The sequence below is a fragment of the Eschrichtius robustus genome, chromosome 13 (assembly GCF_028021215.1).
Source record: "Eschrichtius robustus isolate mEscRob2 chromosome 13, mEscRob2.pri, whole genome shotgun sequence".
NCBI lineage: Eukaryota > Metazoa > Chordata > Mammalia > Artiodactyla > Eschrichtiidae > Eschrichtius > Eschrichtius robustus.
In genome coordinates this window covers 58987171-59009497 of record NC_090836.1, presented here as the reverse complement: position 1 = coordinate 59009497, position 22327 = coordinate 58987171, and the positions used below count along the sequence as shown (strand labels likewise).

Below are 22327 nucleotides of genomic sequence, written 5' to 3'. Positions count from 1 at the left end.
TTTAACAAAAGAACTACAAAATTTATCTTCTGAAAACTTAAAACATTGTTGAAAAACCTAAAGATCAACTATATAAATGGAAAAGACAGTACAAAGACCAGAATACATAGATGGCAATACTCCCCAAACTGATGTACTGACTCAAAACAATCTGGCTTCTTTGAAGAAACTGACAAGTTATTCCAAAAATTCAAGGGACTCAGACTAATAAAAACAATCTTGAAAAAGAACAAAGTTGAAGGATTCATTCTTCCAGACTTGGAAATAGATATAGCAACAAAAAAAGAATTGAAAGTCTAGAAATAAACGCTGACATTTTATGGTCATTTCATTTTAGACAGAATGCCAAGATAATTCCATGGGTGAAAGTATAGTCTTTTCAACAAATGGTGCTGGGACAACTTAATACCCACAATCAGAAGAATCAAGCTGGACCCCTTTTCTCACATCACATACAAAAATTAATTCACATGGGCTGTAAACATAAATGCATGAGCTAAAACTGTAACACTCTTCGAAAACAGAGGGATAAATCTTCGTGACCTTAGGTTCTTCAACATGACGGCATGAGTAACAACAAGATAATATGCTGGATTTCGTCAAAATTAAAAACTTTTGTGGTGAAAATATACCATTAAAAAAGTAAAAATAAAACCCAGAGAATGGGAGAAAATATTTGAAAATTACATATTCTAGTTAGGAATCTGTACCTAGAGTATACAAGGAACTCTTACAACTGGTTAATAAAAAGACAAACTAGTTTAAAACTAGTTTAAAACTAGACAAAGGATCTGGATCCGAATAGACATTTTTCCAAAGAAGATAACACATATTTGTAGCCAAATATGTTCACAAAAAAATGTTCATGTCATTAACCACCAGGGTAATGTAAATCAGGTATCTACAACATACACAGGAGGATGACAACAATAAAAATGACAAATAATAACAAGCATTAGACAAGATTTGGAGAAACTGAAACTCTCACATACTGCTGGTGGAAATAAAAATGGTACAGCTGCTTTGGATAACAGTCTGGCAGATGAAGAGGTTAAACACAGTATCATCATTTGACCAAACAATTCTACTATGTATGCAACCAAGAGAAATGAAAACATACACAAAATGAAAATCTACACAAAAACTTATACACAATATTCATAACACCATTATTCATAATAGTCAAAAAGTAGAAACAACAGAAATATCCATCAACTGATAAATGAATAAATGGGATATACCCATACTGCGGCATATTCTTCAGCAATAAAAGGATTAAGATATTGCTAAATGCTTCAACATGTACGATCTTTGAAAACATTATGCCAAGTGAAAGAAGCCAGTCTCAAAAGACCATGTATTCCACTTATATGAAATGTGTAGGATAGGGAAGTGCGTAGAGACAGAAAGTATATCTGTGGTTGCCTGAAGCTGGGCGGAGGTGGGAGTTGAAAGAAAAGGGGAGGGCCCGCTAAAGGGTATAAGAGTTCTTCCTGAGGTGAGAAAAATGTTCTAAAATTAACTGCGGTGGTGGTTGCAAAGCTCTGTGAAAATACTAAAAACCACTGAACTGCACATCTTAGATGGGTGAGTTAAAACGTGGTATGTGAATTATAACTTAATAAAGCTGTTACCACTTTAAGACTGCAAATCAGGCAAGGATGTCCCAGGCAGTACAATTATGCAAGAAAGAGAAATGAACAAACAAAAAAACATAGATTGGAAAAACAGAAAAAATAAATCTTCCCTATCTGCAGATGGCACGGACTGCCTGAGTAAAATATGCTAAACAATCTACAAAAAAACTCTTAGAACTACTATGTAAGTTTTACAAGGTCAAAAGCAAGATCAAGATATGAACAAAATCCTCCTTCTGTATGCTAGTAATAGCTAGTACAGCTCCAAATAGTTTCCTCAAAATTAGACACTCAGGCATAGATATGAGATACATAGTTATAAATCTAACAAAACATGTGCAAGTTCTGTATGCTGAAAACAACGAAACACTGATGAGGTAAAAGACATACTATGTCTAAGAATTGGAAAGAAATATAATTAAGATGTCAACTCTCTTCTAATTGATCTATAGATCAATTAAATACAATGCCAATCAAAATCCCAACAGGATTTTTTTTAATAGATAAACAGATTTCCATTAGTCATTAGGGAAATCCAAATAAAAACCACAATGAGATCAAACACACAAGAATGGCTGCATTCACGAAAATAGACAAGTATTAGAGAGGAAATGGAAAAACTGGATCCTTCATACATCGCTGGTGGGATGTAACATTGCTCTAGGTGCTGGAGATACAGTCAAGATACTAAGTAAAAATAAGACAGGATAGATACCTGCTATCATGGAATTTTCATGTAGCTAGCAAATAATGAACAGAAATGATATTTTATAGTGATAAATGTTAAGCCAGACAGAGAGTATTGTGATATTGCAAAAGGTATACTGGATAAAAGTAATAGGAATTACTTTCTGAGATTACAATTGATAAGTCATCATCAAAAGGATGAGGTGGGTGGGGGTGGGGGTGTGTGTGTGTGTATGTATAAAAAGTCTCACCTGTTCAATAAGGACTCAAAAGTATTTTCTCCTATTTATCATCTTATTAAATAAAATGGTTTTTCTCTCTTTATTAAACACATGTAACTAACCAAGGGATTTTAATCTACAGAAAATGACCACTATTACCATAAACAGATATACTGTTTACGAAAAGCCAAGAACACTAATTTTAATTAGGTTTGATTTTTGAAATACTGAAATAACGAACACACTCCTATCTTCATTGATCCCTTGGGGTATAAAGCACTCAGGATTAAGAACCACAAACCTAAATGAAGATATTTCTAGTCTATCTGAATGCCTAAAAACTGAATCTTAACTCATTTTTTTCTATCTTCAAAGGCACAATTTATTATCTGTCCCACTTTAATTACCACGTATAACCCCACTTAATTTCCACTTTGTACTTGTTCTATTAACTTTTCTTCTACATTACACACTGTCAGACTGAACCATCCTTCTTCCTGTTTTCATCTAATAACTTTTTGCTACTGATTGTGCAGTTAAACAGTTATCAATATTTGGTTTAAACAGTTATCAATAAGACAACAAATCAATTAGACTTATCTTGTAAAAACTGTTCTAAAAAATGTGACATATTGGCAAACTAAAATTTTGTAGTGAAAAAACCACCAAAAGATATCCTTCAATATTTGGCGTCCTTATTCTCAATTTTCTACATACCATATACAAGCAGCAAAACCTACTATTATTCCCCTAACATTTTAATTTGTTCTTTCCAAGCCTAATTTGATACAAGCACAATCAATGTTTATGGTCAAAATATAAAATTTAATAACCTTTTAGTTATTTAGATAAGTTTAAAACTATCTTCTGGCCACAAGCACACACTACCGATTTAATCTGCTAAAATCCACATTAACTCTCCTCAGTTCCAAGGCCAAATAAAAATATTACTGCACTCAACAAACATACAGGGGATTTAAAATAATCATCATCATCATCATCAATCTCAAAAGTCCACAAAAGTGAGGTGGAAAAGTATGTCCTAGAAAAGTATCTGCTACCTAGTAGGCATTAATTAAAATTTGCTGAATGAATAAATGGTATGTGAAAAGCACCTACTACAAGACGTAACTGAAAAAAAACGTTAGTTTCCTGGTTGCTTACTCCCCACTAGCATATTACTCTTTGAAATAATTATCCACCAGTAATGAAGAGTTGATATTATTGGTCTTTTTCCCCCTTCTTTGTATTTTACTAAGCCTTCCAAGCTGTTAAAAAATTTTATGACTTATTATTTTTATTAGAATTTTAATTAGCAGAAATTTTGTGACCTAAAGCAGCGGTCCCCAACCTTTCTGGCACCAGCGACCAGTTTGTGGAAGATAATTTTCCCACGGACCGGCGGGGGGTGGGGGGGGTGGGGCGGGGAGATGGTTCGGGCAGTAATACGAGCCATGGGGAGTGGCAGATGAAGCTTCGCTCACTCACCTGTCGCTCACCTCCTGCTGTGCGGCCTGGTTCCTAACAGGCAGAGGACCAGTACCAGTCTGCAGCACAGGGGTTGGGAACCCCGGACCTAAAGTAAACTAATCAAGACCTTAATCATTTTCATTAGATGAAACTTTTAGTAAGCATAAACATGTGTTTCTTCAAACTACTAATGAATACTAATAAAAAATACAAAACTGCAACTACATGGGTAGGCACAATTTTGTTAAGTAGGTAAAAAGCAGATGCTAGACACCACCACCCAAAAAACACCATTGAATTACACTCCCATTTTTACAAGAGCCTAGTATGTTTGCTTTATATACAATGTTTATATACAACACCTTTAATACTTCAACAATATTCAAAGTTAAGTATAATTATCTCCAATTTAGAAAAAAGGAAACTAAGCTTCAGAAAGGTTAAGTAACTTGCCTATATGTATAGGATGGTAGAACAAGGACAAGGTTTCATGTCAAGGTCATTTAGCTCTAAACCTTGTACATTTTTTACTATTAAATCACACCTTCACATAATCGATACACAAATTTAAGTCTAGCAACACACACAATCTGGAAGAGGATTTAGCATCCTCATGATAGAGGAAGAAATGCAGCAAAACTGTGGAGGGAGGGATACTCACTGTACCAAATATGCATTCATTCAACCAACATGTTTTTAGGCCCAGTTAGAACAGCGCAACAAAAAACTATCCAAAAGAAATGAGAGATTGATACATGAAACAACCCTGAGGAAGCAAAAATATTACGTTGAGCAAAAGATGTCAGGCACAAAAGAATGCATACTGTACAATTCCATTTGTTCAAACCTCTAAAAAAATTCTAATCTACAGTGATACAAAGCAAATCAGAGGTTTGCCTGTGGCTACAAATGAAGACTGCCTGCAATAAGAACTCTGGGTGTGATGGGAATGTTTCTATCTGGATTGTGGTGATAGTTACACAGGTACATAAATTTGTCAAAACTCTTGTTAAAAAACCTGAAATGGCTGTCTTGTATTATATGTAAACTTCCTTGACAAAGCTGATTTAAAAATAAGAATGGTTAGAAAAAACCTTGAAAAAAAGAAAAAGAAAGGCATTAGTTCCTATAGATATCAAAGTGAAAATGGGTCCTGCCCTGAGAAAGCAAAATCTTAATAGGAGATACATGTAAATATATTTTAAATCTTCCTAAAATATTTAAGTAGCATATTAATGTGCTTAAAAAAAAATCTTAGTACAATAAACATTTGACAGAAATCAGTAATAGTAATACTAGCAGCATTAGCTTCCTTGTTCTTAACTGCCCTGTCCTCTTACTACAAGATTTAATTCAGCCAACTAAAGTTTCCTTACTAAGTTACAGTTTTTCTGCAAGGAATTTAAATCATATATGAATCTTCAAATGTTATATATTTTTGTAATCTACTAATTGCATTACACTTGCTTCCCAATTTAAGAGCTAGTTCTATAGATATAAGAAATGCTTTTGAAATAAACATAGAAGCCACACTTAGCATAATTCAGAGCCATAGATAAATACAGAACTTCTGGTATTCCAAAAGAAACAGCGCAGTGATTTTCAAAATACAGACTCCAACAGTGGGCCATGAAATCAACTGAGTCAAAACTACCATGTTTAAAACATGATATATAATAGAAAACATCTGAATGCATCTTGCAGTAAGGAAACTGCTTTCTGAGGTTTGTTGTTTTTTTTTTTTTTCAGTCACACACGTGTGCATCAACACTCAACCTGAATCCACACTATGGATCCTGGTTTAAGGGGGAAAAAAAAAAAGTGAATGCCTCCAGAAATATGCTAGAGCAAGAAGAACAACAGTGTAAAGAAAAGTCATATGCTTTGAAGTCAAAGACCTAAGTTTCTATCTTAGTTCTGCCACTCATTAGCTATATGAACTTGGAGAAGTTAATTATAGGCTGTCCTACAGAACCTTTATTTAATCAACTGTAAAATGAGAAGCATTCAACAAACTTTGCATAATAACTGTGAAGAGTATATGTAAGATCATTTTACATAAAGTAAAAGCCAAAGACCTTATGATGGCTTTACAAAATCTTTCCTAACTTACCTCTAGTCCCTACCTTTTCTTCACCCATCTACCATTCTCCTCCTTTCCCACCACACTCCAGCCACACAGACTTCCTGCAATTTTTCAATCATAAGACATCAAATCATAAAACATCCTCTCCCAGGGCATTTGCTCTTGTTTTTGTCCCTTCCTGGAACCCCTTTCTCCTGAATATGCACAGGATTGCTCCCTCACCACAGGCTCACTCCATCACTTTCTAGGGGAGGACTTCCCTGACCAATTTAAATCTGAATCCCATACATACATCATACTCCTTTGGACTCTTTCTCTCCATACCCTTACCGCCATCTGCCAAACCATGTTTTATTTTTTATTTTGTACACTATAATTCCCTTAGAACAGTGCCTGACACATAATAGGAGTTAAACATTTGTCAAATGAATGAATAAATAACACACAAAGTATCTAATAAAGTACCTAAATCTTACTTTGCATACCCTCCACTAGCAAACCACTTACTCTTTTCAAATTCATCCATGGATATCAAATTGAAGCCCTCCAGACAGCATAAGCTTAAGAAAATAGTAAAACTATAATCTGATTTTTGCATTAACATAACATTTTAGCTACATTTTTAGTGTCGCTACAGTATATTAGATAAAAATCTCCTTAAACTTTCACACTGTTACTTTAACCTGTTTAAACCACTTTGTGGTCAATTCTGGTACAGTACCACTATATGTTTGCTAACTTCATTTATTCGTGTAATATTAATTATAAGTTACTTTTTCCCACAGGATGCTTAGGAAGGGACCACCGACAGGATTATAATTATTTTACTCTTATTCTTATTCTTATTATTACTGACAATAAAGAATATGAACAGAAAACAGGTAAAACACAAATTACACAAAAAAATTCACTCTTCAGAAAAACAAAACAATTCAACTTTTTTTAAATTATAAGCTTACACCTTCAAAATTTAGGACTTTTTTTTTTTTACACAACTATACTATACTCAGTTTCACTGACAATAAAGTAAAAAAGATAATTCACACATAGCTGGTGAGAATGTAAACTGGCACAGCCTTGCTGTAAGGCAAGTAAATATTAAAAGCTTTGGAAAATAACTTTTCATACATTCAACAAATATTTGTCAGGCCCTATATGAGGCTTCAAATACACATTAGTAAATAAAACTGACTTGATCCCTTCTCATGCTCTAGTGGTGGAATAAGAGACAAACTGTTAAATAATGATTAATTGTAATAGATGCTACAGGAGGAGGGGCCTACTTAAGAAAGGGCAGTTGAGGAAAGCCTCTCTAAGAAGTATCCTTTATGCTACAGGCCAAGCTAAACGCTGTGCATATACTGTCATTCACGCCTAACAATCCTGAGATAAATATCATTATTATACCTATTTAACAGGAGAGGACACTAAAACTTGAAAAGTAATTTGACTAAGGACACAGCATTACATAATAAGCATTGAAAGTACCTCTAATACTTTAAAATAATAATTATACTTACAGAAACGTTTTCTAAAGAAATAACCAAATATGTAAACAAAAATTCAGGTACAAAACTGTTCATCACAGTGCTCCTTATATAATTGGAAAATCAAAATAAAATTAAATGTTCAATAACAAGGAATCATTAGGTCAGTTATGCTCTGGCCATTAAGAATCATGTTTTGGGTAAATATTAAATGACACTGGAAAATGCTTACGATGTAAATTTTAAAAAAACAGAGATGATAAATCAGTAAGTATAGCCCAATTTCCCTATTACAAAAATCAAAAGAGTGGTTGTCTGTGGATGTTTTATCTCTCTTATTTTTTAAAATAAATTTACTTATTTATTTTATTTTTGGTTGTGTTGGGTCATCAATGCTGCGCGCGGGCTTTCTCTAGTTGCGGTGAGCGGGGGCTACTCTTCATTGCAGTGCACGGGTTTCTCATTTCAGTGGCTTCTCTTGTTGCGGAGCACAGGCTCTAGGTGCGCGGGCTTCAGTAGCTGTGGCACAAGGGCTTAGTTGCTCCGGGGCATGTGGGATCTTCCTGGACCAGGGCTCGAACCCGTGTCCCCTGCATTGGCAGGCAGATTCTTAACCACTGTGCCAACAGGGAAATCCCTCCTCTTATTTTATACTTCTCTTAATTTTCCAAATTCATTTTTGTTACTTTAATAATCAGGAAGAAAAACCAAAAGAGACTGGAGTGCTTTTAAACATACACACACACACAAACAGTGGAAACAACAAATAATGTTTGCCCAGGTTAACAGTCTTCTAGTTTGCAGGACTGCAAGTCGTTTTTATTTTCTTCTTTTCCTCATCTTTATTTTCCACTTTTTCTGTAATAAGTATATGCCATTATTACTACTTTTTTTTAACCACAGGCTCCTTCAGCACATAACATCACATTTGCTTCAGCCACTCAATAACAGTATTACTTCCTTGTTATGCTGCAATAATACATATCTGTATTCAAGAATCCAAAACTACAAAATAGGCAAGTTATAAGAAAATCACTTCTGGGACTTCCCTGGTGGTGCAGTGGTTAAGAATCCTCCTGCCAATGCAGGGAACACAGGTTTGAGCCCTGGTCCAGGAAGATCCCACATGCCCCGGAGCAACTAAGCCCATGTGCCACAACTACTGAGCCCGCGAGCCACAACTACTGGAGCCCGTGCGCCTACAGCCCGTGCTCCACAAGAGAAGCCAAGGCAATGAGAAGTCCGCGCACCGCAACGAAGAGTAAGCCCCCACTCGCCGCAACTAGAGAAAGCCTGCGCACAGCAAAAAAGACCCAATGCAGCCAAAAATAAATAAATAAATTTATATTAAAAAAAAGAACATAATTTCCATTACAACAGTCTTCCCTTTAAAAAATTCAAATCTCCATACATTAATTTGAATAATGTTAGAAATCAAAGGAACATTAACTGTCCTTTTTCTGTGCCAACTGATAAATCAGAAATAAACACTATTTCTGAAATACTGTTATAACTGACAATCTAATTTTGCAAAAGCAAAAATACATATCTTTACCATGTCTTGGGATTTTGGCATGTACATTATTTGCCCAAGGCTGGCACATACAATAAAAATAAAATCTATTTAACCATATAGTTCAGGATGTAGACTATTCTGAAGAATGAATTCTCTAATGACTTCTAGTTAATTGCAGCAAATTAAGTAAAAAGCCTTTGGCTTTGTAAACTTTTCTAAAATGTGCTAATAAATCATCTTCTTAGAATAATAAACATAGTGGACATAAATCAATATTTGATGCCTGAGCATACTGCTGTACCTGACAATCATTATTAAAACCATCAAAAATTATAAAGGGGCGTATCTTGATCAAGATCTGAAGATATGGAGAAATTTATTTTATAAGTTTTATATGTAAGTTTTAGATAGGAGTAAGTTGTCTTTACTCCATTTAAAATTATTTGCCTTAGATATATGAAAAAATGGAGGAGCAACCTGAGAATTGGGGGTGGCAAGTTTCCAGTTTCTAGGGTTTTAGTATATGTTTTTAGAAGGAAAACATATTTTACTTGAAAGCAACTTTTTAAAATAACAGTACGAGATTAAATAATCACAATCAGCAGAACTCACAGGCACATACCATCACTAACTAGATTTTTAGAAGGGTGACATGAAAAGCAATGCCTTTCCCTTCAATACACAATCATTTTCCAAATTCATTACTCTGTGATTCACTTTCCTGACTTTGCTACTGCAGCTACTTAGTACTATTCTACTCTCCTTATATGGTATTTATTTTAATGCTTCAAAAGGCTCAGACCCAAAAGATCTTTAAAATTATTCATACACATTAAATAATGCAAAGAATATACAACAGTTTCAAACTACTGCACTGACTTCTCAATGCTCTAATTATAAATTACAAATGAATTTCATTTGTAGGGAAAAAAAGGCACGCATGATATTCACAAAAATATGTTTGGCTAACAATAACAAGGAGAAAGAACACAGGTTACAAAAACGAGGAATAAACCAGAATATTCAAAATCTTTCACCCTTAATGAAGAGGGAATGAAGACAAGGTAGACCTCCTTATATACACTTACACAGAAAGTATCAGGAGTTCATCGTGCAAAAAAACATGCAAGTATTAACTGGCCTACTCTGAGACATAGCAGAATCATTTTTTCCCGCACTCTGCCACGCTCCCCACTCCAATAGCCAATATTTAATTAAATAAAAATGAAGGGCAAACCACATGAATGCAGCAGTACCACAAGGTAAATTGAATGAGTGAATGAATAAATGAACCACACAACTTAAGAAACTACTAGTTTCATTACAACCACTAATAATCAGTACTCATTACCATAATACTTTCACATGCTTTACAGTTAGCCAAACATTTTTGCTTTCAATATCTCAGTTCTCATCAGCAACATTAGGAGGTATAAATGACTAAAAAGCTGAAGTTCTCCAATACTAATCTGCCCAGGTACATAGCTAATAAATTCATGGAGCCCAGACTAAAACCCATCTTCTGAATCCAAGTGGGGTAGTCTTTCCAAAATAATATATTATCCCTCCATTAAAAATGAGCACATGCTCAAAGGTAAATAAGTGACCTTTCTCAACTTCCAAAAAGTAAATCATAGGTGCTATATTAAGTATTTCCTCTGAACTTCCTCCAGAATTCTGAAATATTTACTCTGTATAAAGGAAAAGAGGAACCAACATTGCTAAGAACCTATTGTCAGGTGTTTTGCACTGTATTTAATCCTCTAAATAAGCCTAAGAGAAGATATTTTATTAATTTTAAGGAAATGGAAACTAAGGCACAGAGAAGTAACTTGCTATAGATAACCTAACATAACTCAGGCTGTAAGTGGCAGACACAGTCCGAGTGCTAAGTCAATGCTCTCCCCATTAGATTTATCCCATTTAACAAAGGAATTATTAAGTGCCTATTATGTGCCATGCACCATGCCAAATGCTTCAGATAGAGCAATGCTAAAATGTAACTATGTTACCCAAAATATTACACATAATACTTAACACAACACCATCTAAACAAAATTCCTGGTAGGAAAAACATCTCTAGACTGTAAGAACAAAACTGCACACTTCTTGTTTACATTTATAAATTTGATACAAAAAAAAAGGATAGTGTACTCTATGAAATAAATTGTGGCTAATTCTCATTTGCCTCAGAAGCTCATAGTTAAGTGGCAAGTCCCACTCCAAAAACAAAAGCAAAAAACAAACAAAAACACCCACAAGAGCCTTTATTCCTAATATCAACCTTATGAGGTAAATACAGTTACTTATCCACATTTTTCGAGTGAGAAAACTGAAGTTTAGAGAGGATTAAGTCACACAGCTAATTAAAAGCATAATTGGTGATTCCAATTCAGGCTGGTTAGTACCAGAGACTTTAACAAAATCATGTAAAATTCCAGCAAAATATAACTCTCTTTAATAGGAAATAGTTATAATGAGCTCCATTTTATTCAGTCAAAAATGAACTAAACAATTAGGCAACTTGGGCAGCTCCAAGTCATCACGTAGAATCATTAACTTTTGCTATGAAAAAGTGGTATATAATGCATACTATCAAAGTAGTAATTTGCTCAAACAGCATTCTTAGGGAATCAATTCTTTTTATTTAAAAACATTCATTTGGGCTCTTTTTTTTTCAATGTCAGAATAAATAATGCTAGCAACCTAAAATAAATGCACAGCTGTTATGTGCAGTATTTTGAAGAACACACACACCTCAGCATTGTAAAATATGCACTGCTAGCAATATATTATAGGTATAAGCTCCTATGAATGATTATATTGCTAATTTAGATTTTTTTGGTATTACTCTAATTTACTGAAGTAATGTTAAATCTCATGCCTGCAAACAATGTCAAATAACAACATTCAAACTCTGCCTGCCCTAAAACTTACATAACAAATTCCATCCATTAATATGAAACTTTTCATTATGGGCATTGGTTTATATGTATAACAAGTTCTCTGGAAGATAACAAACTACTGAATTTCAAAGTTCTTAGTAATTAAAAAATCCTGCCAACATGAATACAGAATAACTATAATTTGTCTAACAGAGAGAAAAAAAAATCCTTCAAAAACTTTAGAAATACACTAAAGCATCAAGCTTGTAAATTTAATCATAAATCGTCTGTGGAATCTAAAATTTCCTCCTGAAGCACAAATCTGATTTTCACTCGCGTTGTCAAAAATAAATTGGTTAATTATTCCTCATCATGTAAAAAAAAGTCTCTCACACTATGGCAAATTCATTCCCTCAGTCAACTTCTCATGAGGTTGCAGAACTGCATCAAGAACGATAGGAGATTACTGCGCCATTCTCTAAATCCAGCCTAGTCTTCCAGACTTTTTGTATTTGCAATGCTGATTCCGTATCCTCCCCTACCTAAGTGAACTCCAAATCACCCTTCAGAACCCAGTTCAAACATCACTGACCTGAAACCAACTCTTTAAACTCCCTCAAACAAGGTTGCTCTACTCTAGCATGTACCCATAACATGCACCACAAAAAGTGAACTTCAAGAATTATTCACTGCATCTCTAACAGTGTATGGCACATAGTAATATTTATTGAACTATACAAGGAAATCTAAGTAAACATGAAAATCATTACTGATTAATTTCTTAGAAAAATCTATCTAAAATATTGCAAAAACAAAATCTTTTAGAGGTTTTGATAATTCTATGCAAACACAAAGAAAGTTTTAAGTTTACTCTCCTTTATAATTTTCCACTAATACAGAGATACCCCCCCCAACCTGATCCAGAAAACATCATGGCCTCTTAAATGAAAAATAATTCCTCCTCCCTATAGTTCTTCGTAAAATGTATTATAAATTACTGGGTCCATCACAACATTTTCAGCAGTTGAAAGACACAGATTTACATCTTAATCATCTCTTTTTCTTTTTCCCTTTAGAGTTTACCCCTATTTATGCAGAAAGCACTAAGTAACTACTGATGAAATTCCTGTTTTCATCAAACATGAAAAACTTGACTCCATCTCAGGGTCTTCTATTCTTTCTGCCTGGAAAAACATTGATCCAGATTTTTGCATGGCTTTCTCCTTTCTCAGTTTCTGCTCAAAAGCCACCTCCAGAGAGGTCTTGCCCTCATCACCCTACTTAAATAGTCTCCTCCTTCCATCCCTAACCAATTGCTGTACCCGTATCCCCCTTTATTTTCTTCATCACAGTTGCCACCCTCTGAAATTGTGTCTACTTGTTTATTATCCGTCTCCCCCCTAAGACGTTAGCTCCATGAAGGCGGAAACTTGCCTTGTTCACCATCATATATACCCAGCACTTACAGCAATGTCTAGAAGAAAATAAACACTCAAATTATTAAAGGACTTAGTTGAAAGTGTCTACTGAAAAACAAGCAAGTTCTATGAACTTCGCATCTGCAGAGAGAAGAAAAAGTCTTCACTTTCAAACTATGCTCTGAAACATCTTAATAGCAGTCAGAGGTCAAATTCCCTGAAGCACTGGACTATATACAATTGTTTTATACATACATATCTATTTTAGATGTGTGATTCACAATCATACATAACACAAAAGTGCATCATATATCAAATTTAAAATTTGGAGACTGCTATCTCTTCCATCAGGTTAAACAGTTTTGCTATAGACCTCAAAGTTTAGCCTGACATGTCTATGAATATATGTACAATTTCTCTTAAGTGTGCATAGATTAGTTTCTATAGCTCTGAATTTTTTCTAATCTAAGGCCAGACATGCTCACTCACATAAAATTATAAAAACGACACCCCAAAAGCACTATTCCATGCACTACTAAATCAAGACAAAGTTAGCACATGACCTCAAAATATAATTGTGTGATAAGTAAATGTGTAAAATGTAGTATCTGTAATATAATATTATTACTTACTCTCACTATAACACAGGATTATTACTAAAAGTTTTGGTGTTTCTTGATGAATATGTTTATCATTTTTAAAAATGTGAGCAGCTGTTGCATTCTCCCAGAAAGTCAAGCTTGAAACACAAATTTCCTAATACTTCTCTTTCAAATTTCCATATTAATTTAATTAAATGATCCTGAATCTGCAGGATGATCAATTAAAAACAAAAACAAATCTTCTACTTACATCTACTTAATTTGATAAATCAGGATTTTCCCTATAGAGTAGCATTAAATTAAGTGAGAAAGACACTAGATGCTGAGTCCAATCTAAGGATAAAATGGCCTTCAAAATTCCCATTTACTAATTTTCATACTAATCAAAACAGTTTGATTGTTCTATCTTTATGTTAATGTTAAAATTTAACCTTATTTTAAATCTTAACATCAAAATGACAGCCACATAAAATTATGATGGTGTAATATGGAAGTGCTCTGCAGGCTGTAAAGCACTTTTTAGGTACGTGTTAAGTAGTAAAATTAAGTCAAAAGGAATGAGGTCCTTTGAATGGCATGGTAAACTTACTGAATATTATTATTTTACCAATCTATGAAAGACTCTTTTACAAACAGAAAATTAAGTACAAAATTTGCACGAAAAATAAGCATCGTAATTTACAATGTAAAAAGTAACACAAAAACACATTCCTGCCAGATATGACACAAAACCAAATGTTCCTCTCGGAAACACACTGTATTACATAATCTGTCATTACATTTTGTCCAGATGCTGATACAAGATGGAGTAATGTTTCAACATCCAAGTATATAAATGGAAAAATGGTATATCAATAAGTTTGAAAAAATGCAAGTGTACTTACTCACTGTTACCTAAAGTGCCAGAACACAAAATTTCCTCTTGCTTATTTTATCATTCCTTGGCAAAGTAAATATGTACTGTGAGTGCATTCTCATCTACTTTCACATAAGGAGAGACCTTTCAATCCACTAAAAGCAGAGAAAAAACTGATGTTCCCAGTACCAGAACAAACTCTTTTAAAATAATATACTCTCCGTACCTTCAGTAGCTTTTAGTCGTTAAAAAGTCAATGAAAAAAAAAAAAGTCAATGAAAAATACGTAGGCAAATGAGACATATCTAAGATCTTAAGTCAAATGTTTAGCTTCTTGGGACTTCCCTGGTGGCGCAGTGGTTAAGAATCCGCCTGCCAATGCAGGGGACACGGGTTTGATCCCTGGTCCGGGAAGCTCCCACATGCCACGGAGCAACTAAGCCCTTGTGCCAGAGCTACTGAGCCTGCGCTCTAGAGCCCGCGAGCCACAACTACTGAAGCCCGCGCACCTAGAGCCCATGCGCCACAACAAAGAGAAGCAAAGGCAGAGAACAAATAGAAGCTGGAGCACTGCAACGAAGAGTAGCCCTCCCCCCCCCCGCCCCCCCACTGCAAATAGAGCAGCAACGAACACCCAACGCAGCCATAAATAAATAAATAAATTCATTTAAAAAAAATGTCAGCATCTCCACTAAATGCAATTCTGTATATCATTTACTGTTTTGATTTCTACAGTTCAAAAAAGGGACACAAAACCGGTGCACAATCTCTTATTCAAACCCTTAAAGGCCACGTATTTCCCAGAATTGAAATTTATCAGATTTTAGAAAGTTAAGATAGCATATATATTATGTATGACCTAACACCTCCCAGGGTGGCCTAGACAGCACTTGCCATCAAATACATTAATATTTCTGCATCAAAACAGAAAATCAGGTTAACACAGATAGACCATGATTAGGCTACCAATTTCAGTTGGAATTTGCCTTCACACTTGCTTTTTTAAGAAGTCAGTTTGGGGCTTCCCTGGTGGCGCAGTGGTTGAGAATCTGCCTGCCAATGCAGGGGACACGGGTTTGTGCCCTGGTCTGGGAAGATCCCACATGCCGCAGAGCAACTGGGCCCGTGAGCCACAACTACTGAGCCTGTGCGTCTGGAGCCTGTGCTCCGCAACAAGAGAGGCCGCGATAATGAGAGGCCCGCGCACCGCGATGAAGAGTGGCCCCCACTTGCCGCAACTAGAGAAAGCCCTCTCACAGAAACGAAGACCCAACACAGCCATAAATAAATAAAAACCCAAAGTTTAAAAAAAAAAAAAAAACGAAAAAAAAAAAAGTCAGTTTGTAGAGCTTTTGGAAATTTGGACAGCCAATAAAAATACATTAAATCATCTCAGCCAGTTTTCATAAGGAGAATGGTATTCAAAAACTAGAGAACTCCTACTTTGTACTAGGCACTAGGTCAGGCACTGGGAGTAAAAAGGTGGCGGCCAAGGGGGAGGACATAGAATCTAACGTCAAAAAGCTCAGATCTAATAGAAGCTCACGGTTAAGCAACTGTAAATATATTATGGGGTAAACACAAAGTATCTCCTTCAACCAATGACCTTAGCCATACAAAATACAGCAAGAAATATAGACCTAAACACTGCCAGAAACACTTTGTTACTTACATCCTTCCCTCAGTCCTGTACTCACTCCACACACATTTTTCTAAGAAGCTGGTTATCTAGTTTCCCATAGGTAATTAAGAAGCAGAACTGTAAGAAATGATTCAAGGAAGTAAAGGAATGCAGGATGCCCTTCTTCCCATACCCTTTTCCAATCTGTTGTTTCCGACCAGTGGATTGGGAAACAACACATGACAGCACTGTCAAATGACAATTTGGCACCATTTCAGTTTACTGCATATTTACTGATAACCTACTAAGTATTACGCAGTTAGAAGGTACCAGAAATGTAAATATAAATAAGACAAAGCCCTACCTCTCAGGTGCTTACAATCCAGTGGAGGTTAAGGTGGACGGTGGGGATGGACAGTAAATTACAATACCATGTGACACATTCAATAATAGAAATTTGAACAATAAAAGCAGTACAGCAGAAGGATTTGGGAAATCAGGAAAGGTTTCTTTAAGAAAGTGACACCAGAGTAGTTTTGAACGATAAGAAATTTGTCAAACAACAGAGAAGTGATACTAAAAATACCACCACCATCCCCTCCAAGCCCCGCATAAAAACATATGCATGAAAGCAAAAAAAGGGAAAACTTTCAGGGTAAGTGGCAGGTATGTCCAAAATATCTAGCTATATCTAAATAGACTTAGGTCCCTGGTGTAAACATATACAAAATATTAAAGTGTGTCCAGAAAAGGAAAATTATGTATTTTTCCTCTTAGATAATTCATTTTGCATTTCATGATTATATAAGCTATGTGGCCTTAACAAAAAATAAACATTGTAAACCATTTTATTAATGCATAATGTAGCATACGCCCAAGTGATAATACCAAGAGATTATCATCTGTATTTCAGAGAACAAGATATCAGGAAAAAAATATTAGGAATTCTTTTTTCCAATTCTTTTTTCCAATGTAGCATACCCCCAAGTGATAATACCAAGAGATTATCATCTGTATTTCAGAGAACAAGATATTAGGAAAAAAATATTAGGAATTCTTTTTTCCAAGTCATTTCTAATAGTATAGACAAAGTAAATAAATAAACAAGCCATATCAGCATGACTTGTCATGAGAGGAATTTTAAGAGTTTAAAAAAGGATGTCAAACAGAAAAACTAAAGCAACAAGAAAAAAAATACATATATATAGTATTTAAGTTGAAGAAGGAAAAGTTCAACGCACAAAACCAAGGTAAAAATTACAAAATAATTTTAAAACCTTAAAACCCTAGTGTTCATTCTATTTGTTTTCGAAGGTAGACGTTCTACAACAGACACCAACTTTAGTATAGATCTTTCCAAAAATACCTAGTAAAAGTCACAATGAAATTCAACTCCTCTAAGTATCACGGGTAGAAATCATCCATAGCAAGGAAGAACAATCACATGTATCATCAACCAGAATGATTCCTGTCACAGCACTAGATCCTTTGATATCAATATTGTGATACCAATATTGCATGTAATTCTATTCAAACATTACAGTGCAACTCAGATTAACTCTGCCTCTAAAACTGCCCTACCTGGTACCTTGGTTTCTTTGGCTTCTTTGTGCTACAAAATCCACTAGAAGTCTAGGTAACAAAATCTTGTTAAGTAGTATCTTTTCTGAAGATTGTATCACTGTTTGCATAAATTGTCCTCAAATGCCTATTAAGCAAGCACATGGAAAGTTTGCCTTTAAATATGTAATCATCACAAATGAACTTCCTACAGTTAAAAATGTTGACAATTAAAAAATACTGTTTAACACTGCTTTTTAAAGAGCAAAGAATAGTTAACTTATTTTTACCAATCTAGTAATGTCTAATCATTATTTCATATTTAGGTGTGAAGCATACCTTTTCTTTATTTTTCTGTATTATTAGGAAATCTTATGAAGCATATTTGTGAGTAAAAAGGGTAAAACTATAACTTCCCACAGGTTACAAAAAATTCTGTAAAGGTCTTTCAAAATACAAATACTTTTAATACCAGTATCTGCTGAAGAGATAAGAACCAAAACAACTGGGTTAGAAGCACTTCTAATGAAATCTACTCATAAATCTAAATATTTATTTACTTTTGAACAAAGAAAATTTTCAGATAACTAACCGTGAAGTACCTATGAAAAATCAAAAAGTAAATTAAATATCCAAGGTTATTAAGTAAAAACACAGGTAACTAGTTCTCTTGGGGAGGAATATCATTCTGAGGTTTATTTTCCAAGATCAAGTAGTACTTTGAAATGGAAGGGAATATAAATCACTCACTCATGCATTTTGTCTTCATTTTTCTGCCATATAAATTTACTTTAAAACTAAAGTATTGTAGAAACTAAAAATCTTTAAAAGGTTGTATTTCTTGCTTGGTTAAATGTACAGGCAATTCTAATTCCCCAAGAGTATCAGATTAGGCTACAGATATCGCTATACAGTATACCTAGAATAAAAGGGTTCTGCCAACAAATGATGCTTACATTAATTAGAATGCCAAAAAATGTGAAAGTTTCTCAATTCCTATCTAAAACACAATACAAAGTAATCACAGAAGTCACTGCAATTCAAGCCCTCAGGAAAAAAAAATGAGAGTAAAAAACCTTTTTAAAATTAAATGAGGATCTTACAAAGTCAAGAAAGAAGTGGAGAACTTTTGTCTTTTTTTTACATGTATCTTGTATTTTTCCTTTAGATTTAATATTACAAGAGAACTACAAACTGAAGCGGAGTTCAACATACAAAGTTAACTAAACATCTTGGTCCATTAAGAAGTATTTCAATGAAAAGAGATCTGAATGTACACATCAAACCACCTTAATGTAGCCATTTAGCCATTTCAGTCCACTGTGATTCTTAAGCAACCCTTTAAATCTGGGATAAAGTTATCTTCCAAAATTGCAAAAGAGATGTCTTCACTGGCGTTTGGGAAATAACTTGTCAAATATACCAAGTATTCCCAAACAACAACATATACCCGGTATGTAAAGAGATATTTTCAAATTTCTAAGCCCCACCCCCTACTTTATTACTTCCACTTATGTTGTTTTAAGAGGCAAATAACGCTGCACTTATGATTCTAGAGGTCTAGAAATTCCTAAAATCAAGCATGACAGAAAATCTGTTCAACTTTGAACTCTAAATTCAAGCATGGCCTCCCTCACGAACAGATTCTAACTAGGTATTTCCTACCATTTCGCCAAGAATCTAAGGGTTGATACCACTGTACTTAATTATTAGAAACCGTCCAGAAGATTAAGAAAGGAGTAGGATTCTTTGACCAAGAGTTTTGAAACAAAATGTGTTGCATTCGGTCTTCTGGATGTTGAAAAGTGAAGGCATCTCCTAGGATTCGAAGGAAGCTGATGTTTAGGTTCCTTCCAAGAGTGTGGTACCCGTATGTAAGACTTTTGTAGTTGTAATATCATACCCACAGTGCCTGGAATAAACGCAAATTCTAAGACCTTGGAAATGTTCTCATAAAAGGAAAAAACTCGTATTCGCTAAGGCCCACAGTTACCAAGAGTCAGAGGCTGTCTCTCCTAGACGGACCACAGAGCCTAAACTAAGAACTAGGAGCGCCTCTTTTAACCCCAGTCACTTGTTCCGCGAAACTTTTAAGTTAGACCCAAGACAGCAAAAGGTGGAGAGGCCCCGGCGGAAGTAGAAACCTAGGGCTTGCAACTTCACAGACTGAGGCGCCTCGGGTTCCTCCGCCGCCGCAAGATTCTCCGGACTCAGTCTCTACCAGACCACGTAAGCTTCACCCCCCGGGTACGGAAGCAGAGGAAGCATCCCAGTTGCACTCTTTCTCTTCCACCACCCATAGCCTTCGGTACCCAAGGGCCTGGCAGCTCCTGAGGCCCGTTAGCCAGTCCAGTGTCCCCCACCTTTTACATGTACATACACAGAAACACACATAAGTTGCAGATGATGTGCGTGTGCTGAGAGAATGTGAAGAGCCAGAGACCGCGGCAGCTGCCAGGAAGGCGGCAGCGCCGTCTAAAGCGGGCCCGGGGCCCTTGGCCACCGCCGCTGCCGCCTTCTCTTCTTCCCCAGGAAGCAGCGCGGCGGAGGCTCCTCCGCGCTGGAGGGAGCCCGGGGGAAAGGAGTCTGAGGGAAGCCCCAGCGCCAGCTGAAGGGACCGGGCCTAGGATCCAGAACTGCCGCTGCAGCGTCCCGACTACAGCGACGCTTTACGTCCCGTCCACCACCCTCCCCATACACACCCCCTCCCTCCCTCCACCGCCACCACCCCCCCTCCCCGCCCGCTCTGCTCTCCCTCTCTCGATTGGAGCCGAGACAAAAGCAACGGGAAGCGGCGGGCCGGGACGCTGCCCGCGGACTCCGGGAGCGACCGGCCCGGCCCCGAGGCATTCCCCCGCCTTGCGGGGGCCCCGAATCCGCCGCCCCCGCCGCGCGCCCCACTGCCAGACTTCCGAAAATTTGCCAAAAACTCACCGCATGAATTTTCTTGTCCCGCGGATCCAAGATGGCGACGTATCCACCGCGGAGGCTGCTGGGAGCAAGACCTTTACCCTCTGACCCCCGCCGTGACCCCCGTCGTTCCGACTTCCCTCGAGGCGGCGGCGGAAGGTGGGAGCGGCGATTGCCGACGGGACAGAGTTGGGGGTGGGTAGACCGCTTCCCGCGCGTTCGAGGGGGGTTGGGGAGGAGCGCTTCACTCCCTCACCTTCCTCCCCGCGGCCTCCACCGTCTCTCTCACCGACTCGCGGGGAGGCTCGTAGCTTCTCCGCAGTCGTTACAGGGAGCAGGGCCTCTGCGGCCGCTACGGCTCCCCTGGGGCCGGGTTGCTTCGCAAGGACCACGGGCCCTAGGTCCGAGGAGGACCGCGGGCTCCAGGGGCGGGGAATGGTGAGGTGGCGTCGGTCCGCCCTCCCCGGGGACGCGGAACGTGTTTGTGTTTGTGTTCGTGTCGGACACCCCGCCCCCCTCCATCCACGTCCGCCTCGTCCCGGCCCCACCTCGCTCCCGCCACCTGAAACTGATCTGATCGCTGTCCCCTTTTCTTCCCTCAGCCCCCGAAACCTCCGGTGCTTGTTCACGCACTTCCAGGGACCGGCAGCACGTCACCATCAACTCTTGAGAAGTGAGTTCCCCTCAGTCGAAAACCCTTGGTATTTTCTACTCACCCCCCTTCCTTTTTTGTTGTTGTTGTTTTTTAACTTGTCGGGAGGGAGCATATTGGGGAGCAGGTTTTTAAAATACTGTTGGGTGAGCTTTGCTGAGTTAGATTTATAGCACTTTTCTCGCTCCTACTCCCCAATCCCCACGTAAGCTGGAGTGACTGTCTGCGCTGTCACCAGGACCGTTTGAAATTACGGTGGCTTTGGGGGAAACTTAAGGAGAGTGAAGTCTCTGCTTCCCAGAAAAATAATTGTCACTCAAAGTGAAATTAATTTTATTTTCTTTGAAATAATAAATCTCTCTCTATTCCTTTGTGTATTGATCAACTCTTCCCTTTTTACTTGACATTTTTGGACCTAAAAAGAGCCTCTGCATGCGTGTTTAGGAATTGTGTAGTTTCATAAAGTGAAAATTGTTAATTCCTTTCTACTTGAGTAATAGAATTCACTACTGTAAAGTACAATTCATTTGGAGTAAATAAAATGTCTACTTCCCTTGTTTTGTTTCTTTTATAAAATCATCCTTTTCTTCCAAAAATTTACTGTTGATTCAATTTAAAATTTATCACTGAAGGGCAAGAGGCATCTGTCAGTCATAAATAGCAAGAAAAATAAGCATACTATAAAATAATAGGTGACTTTGTTGTGTTTACAGAGTACA

At 36.8% G+C, this 22327-nt stretch overlaps 1 protein-coding gene across 7 annotated transcripts in view; it reads right to left on the bottom strand.

Moving 5' to 3' along the window:
• The window catches only part of CNOT2 (CCR4-NOT transcription complex subunit 2), a 113438-nt gene extending 92086 nt beyond the window's left edge, over positions 1 to 21352 (bottom strand). For 2 of the 7 annotated variants that reach the window (XM_068561079.1, XM_068561078.1), the window contains exon 1: positions 20981 to 21350. Coding sequence is in view for 3 of the 7 variants with exons in the window: in XM_068561078.1 (XP_068417179.1) it covers positions 20981 to 20985 (5 nt within the window). In the remaining 4 variants the exon portion in view is untranslated. Of the gene's footprint in view, positions 1 to 4033; positions 4122 to 18067; positions 18195 to 20980 lie in introns of those variants that run through there. The other 5 variants (XM_068561083.1, XM_068561082.1, XM_068561077.1 and 2 more) reach the window with 5 other exon arrangements.
• Between the last annotated feature and the right edge of the window lie 975 nt (positions 21353 to 22327).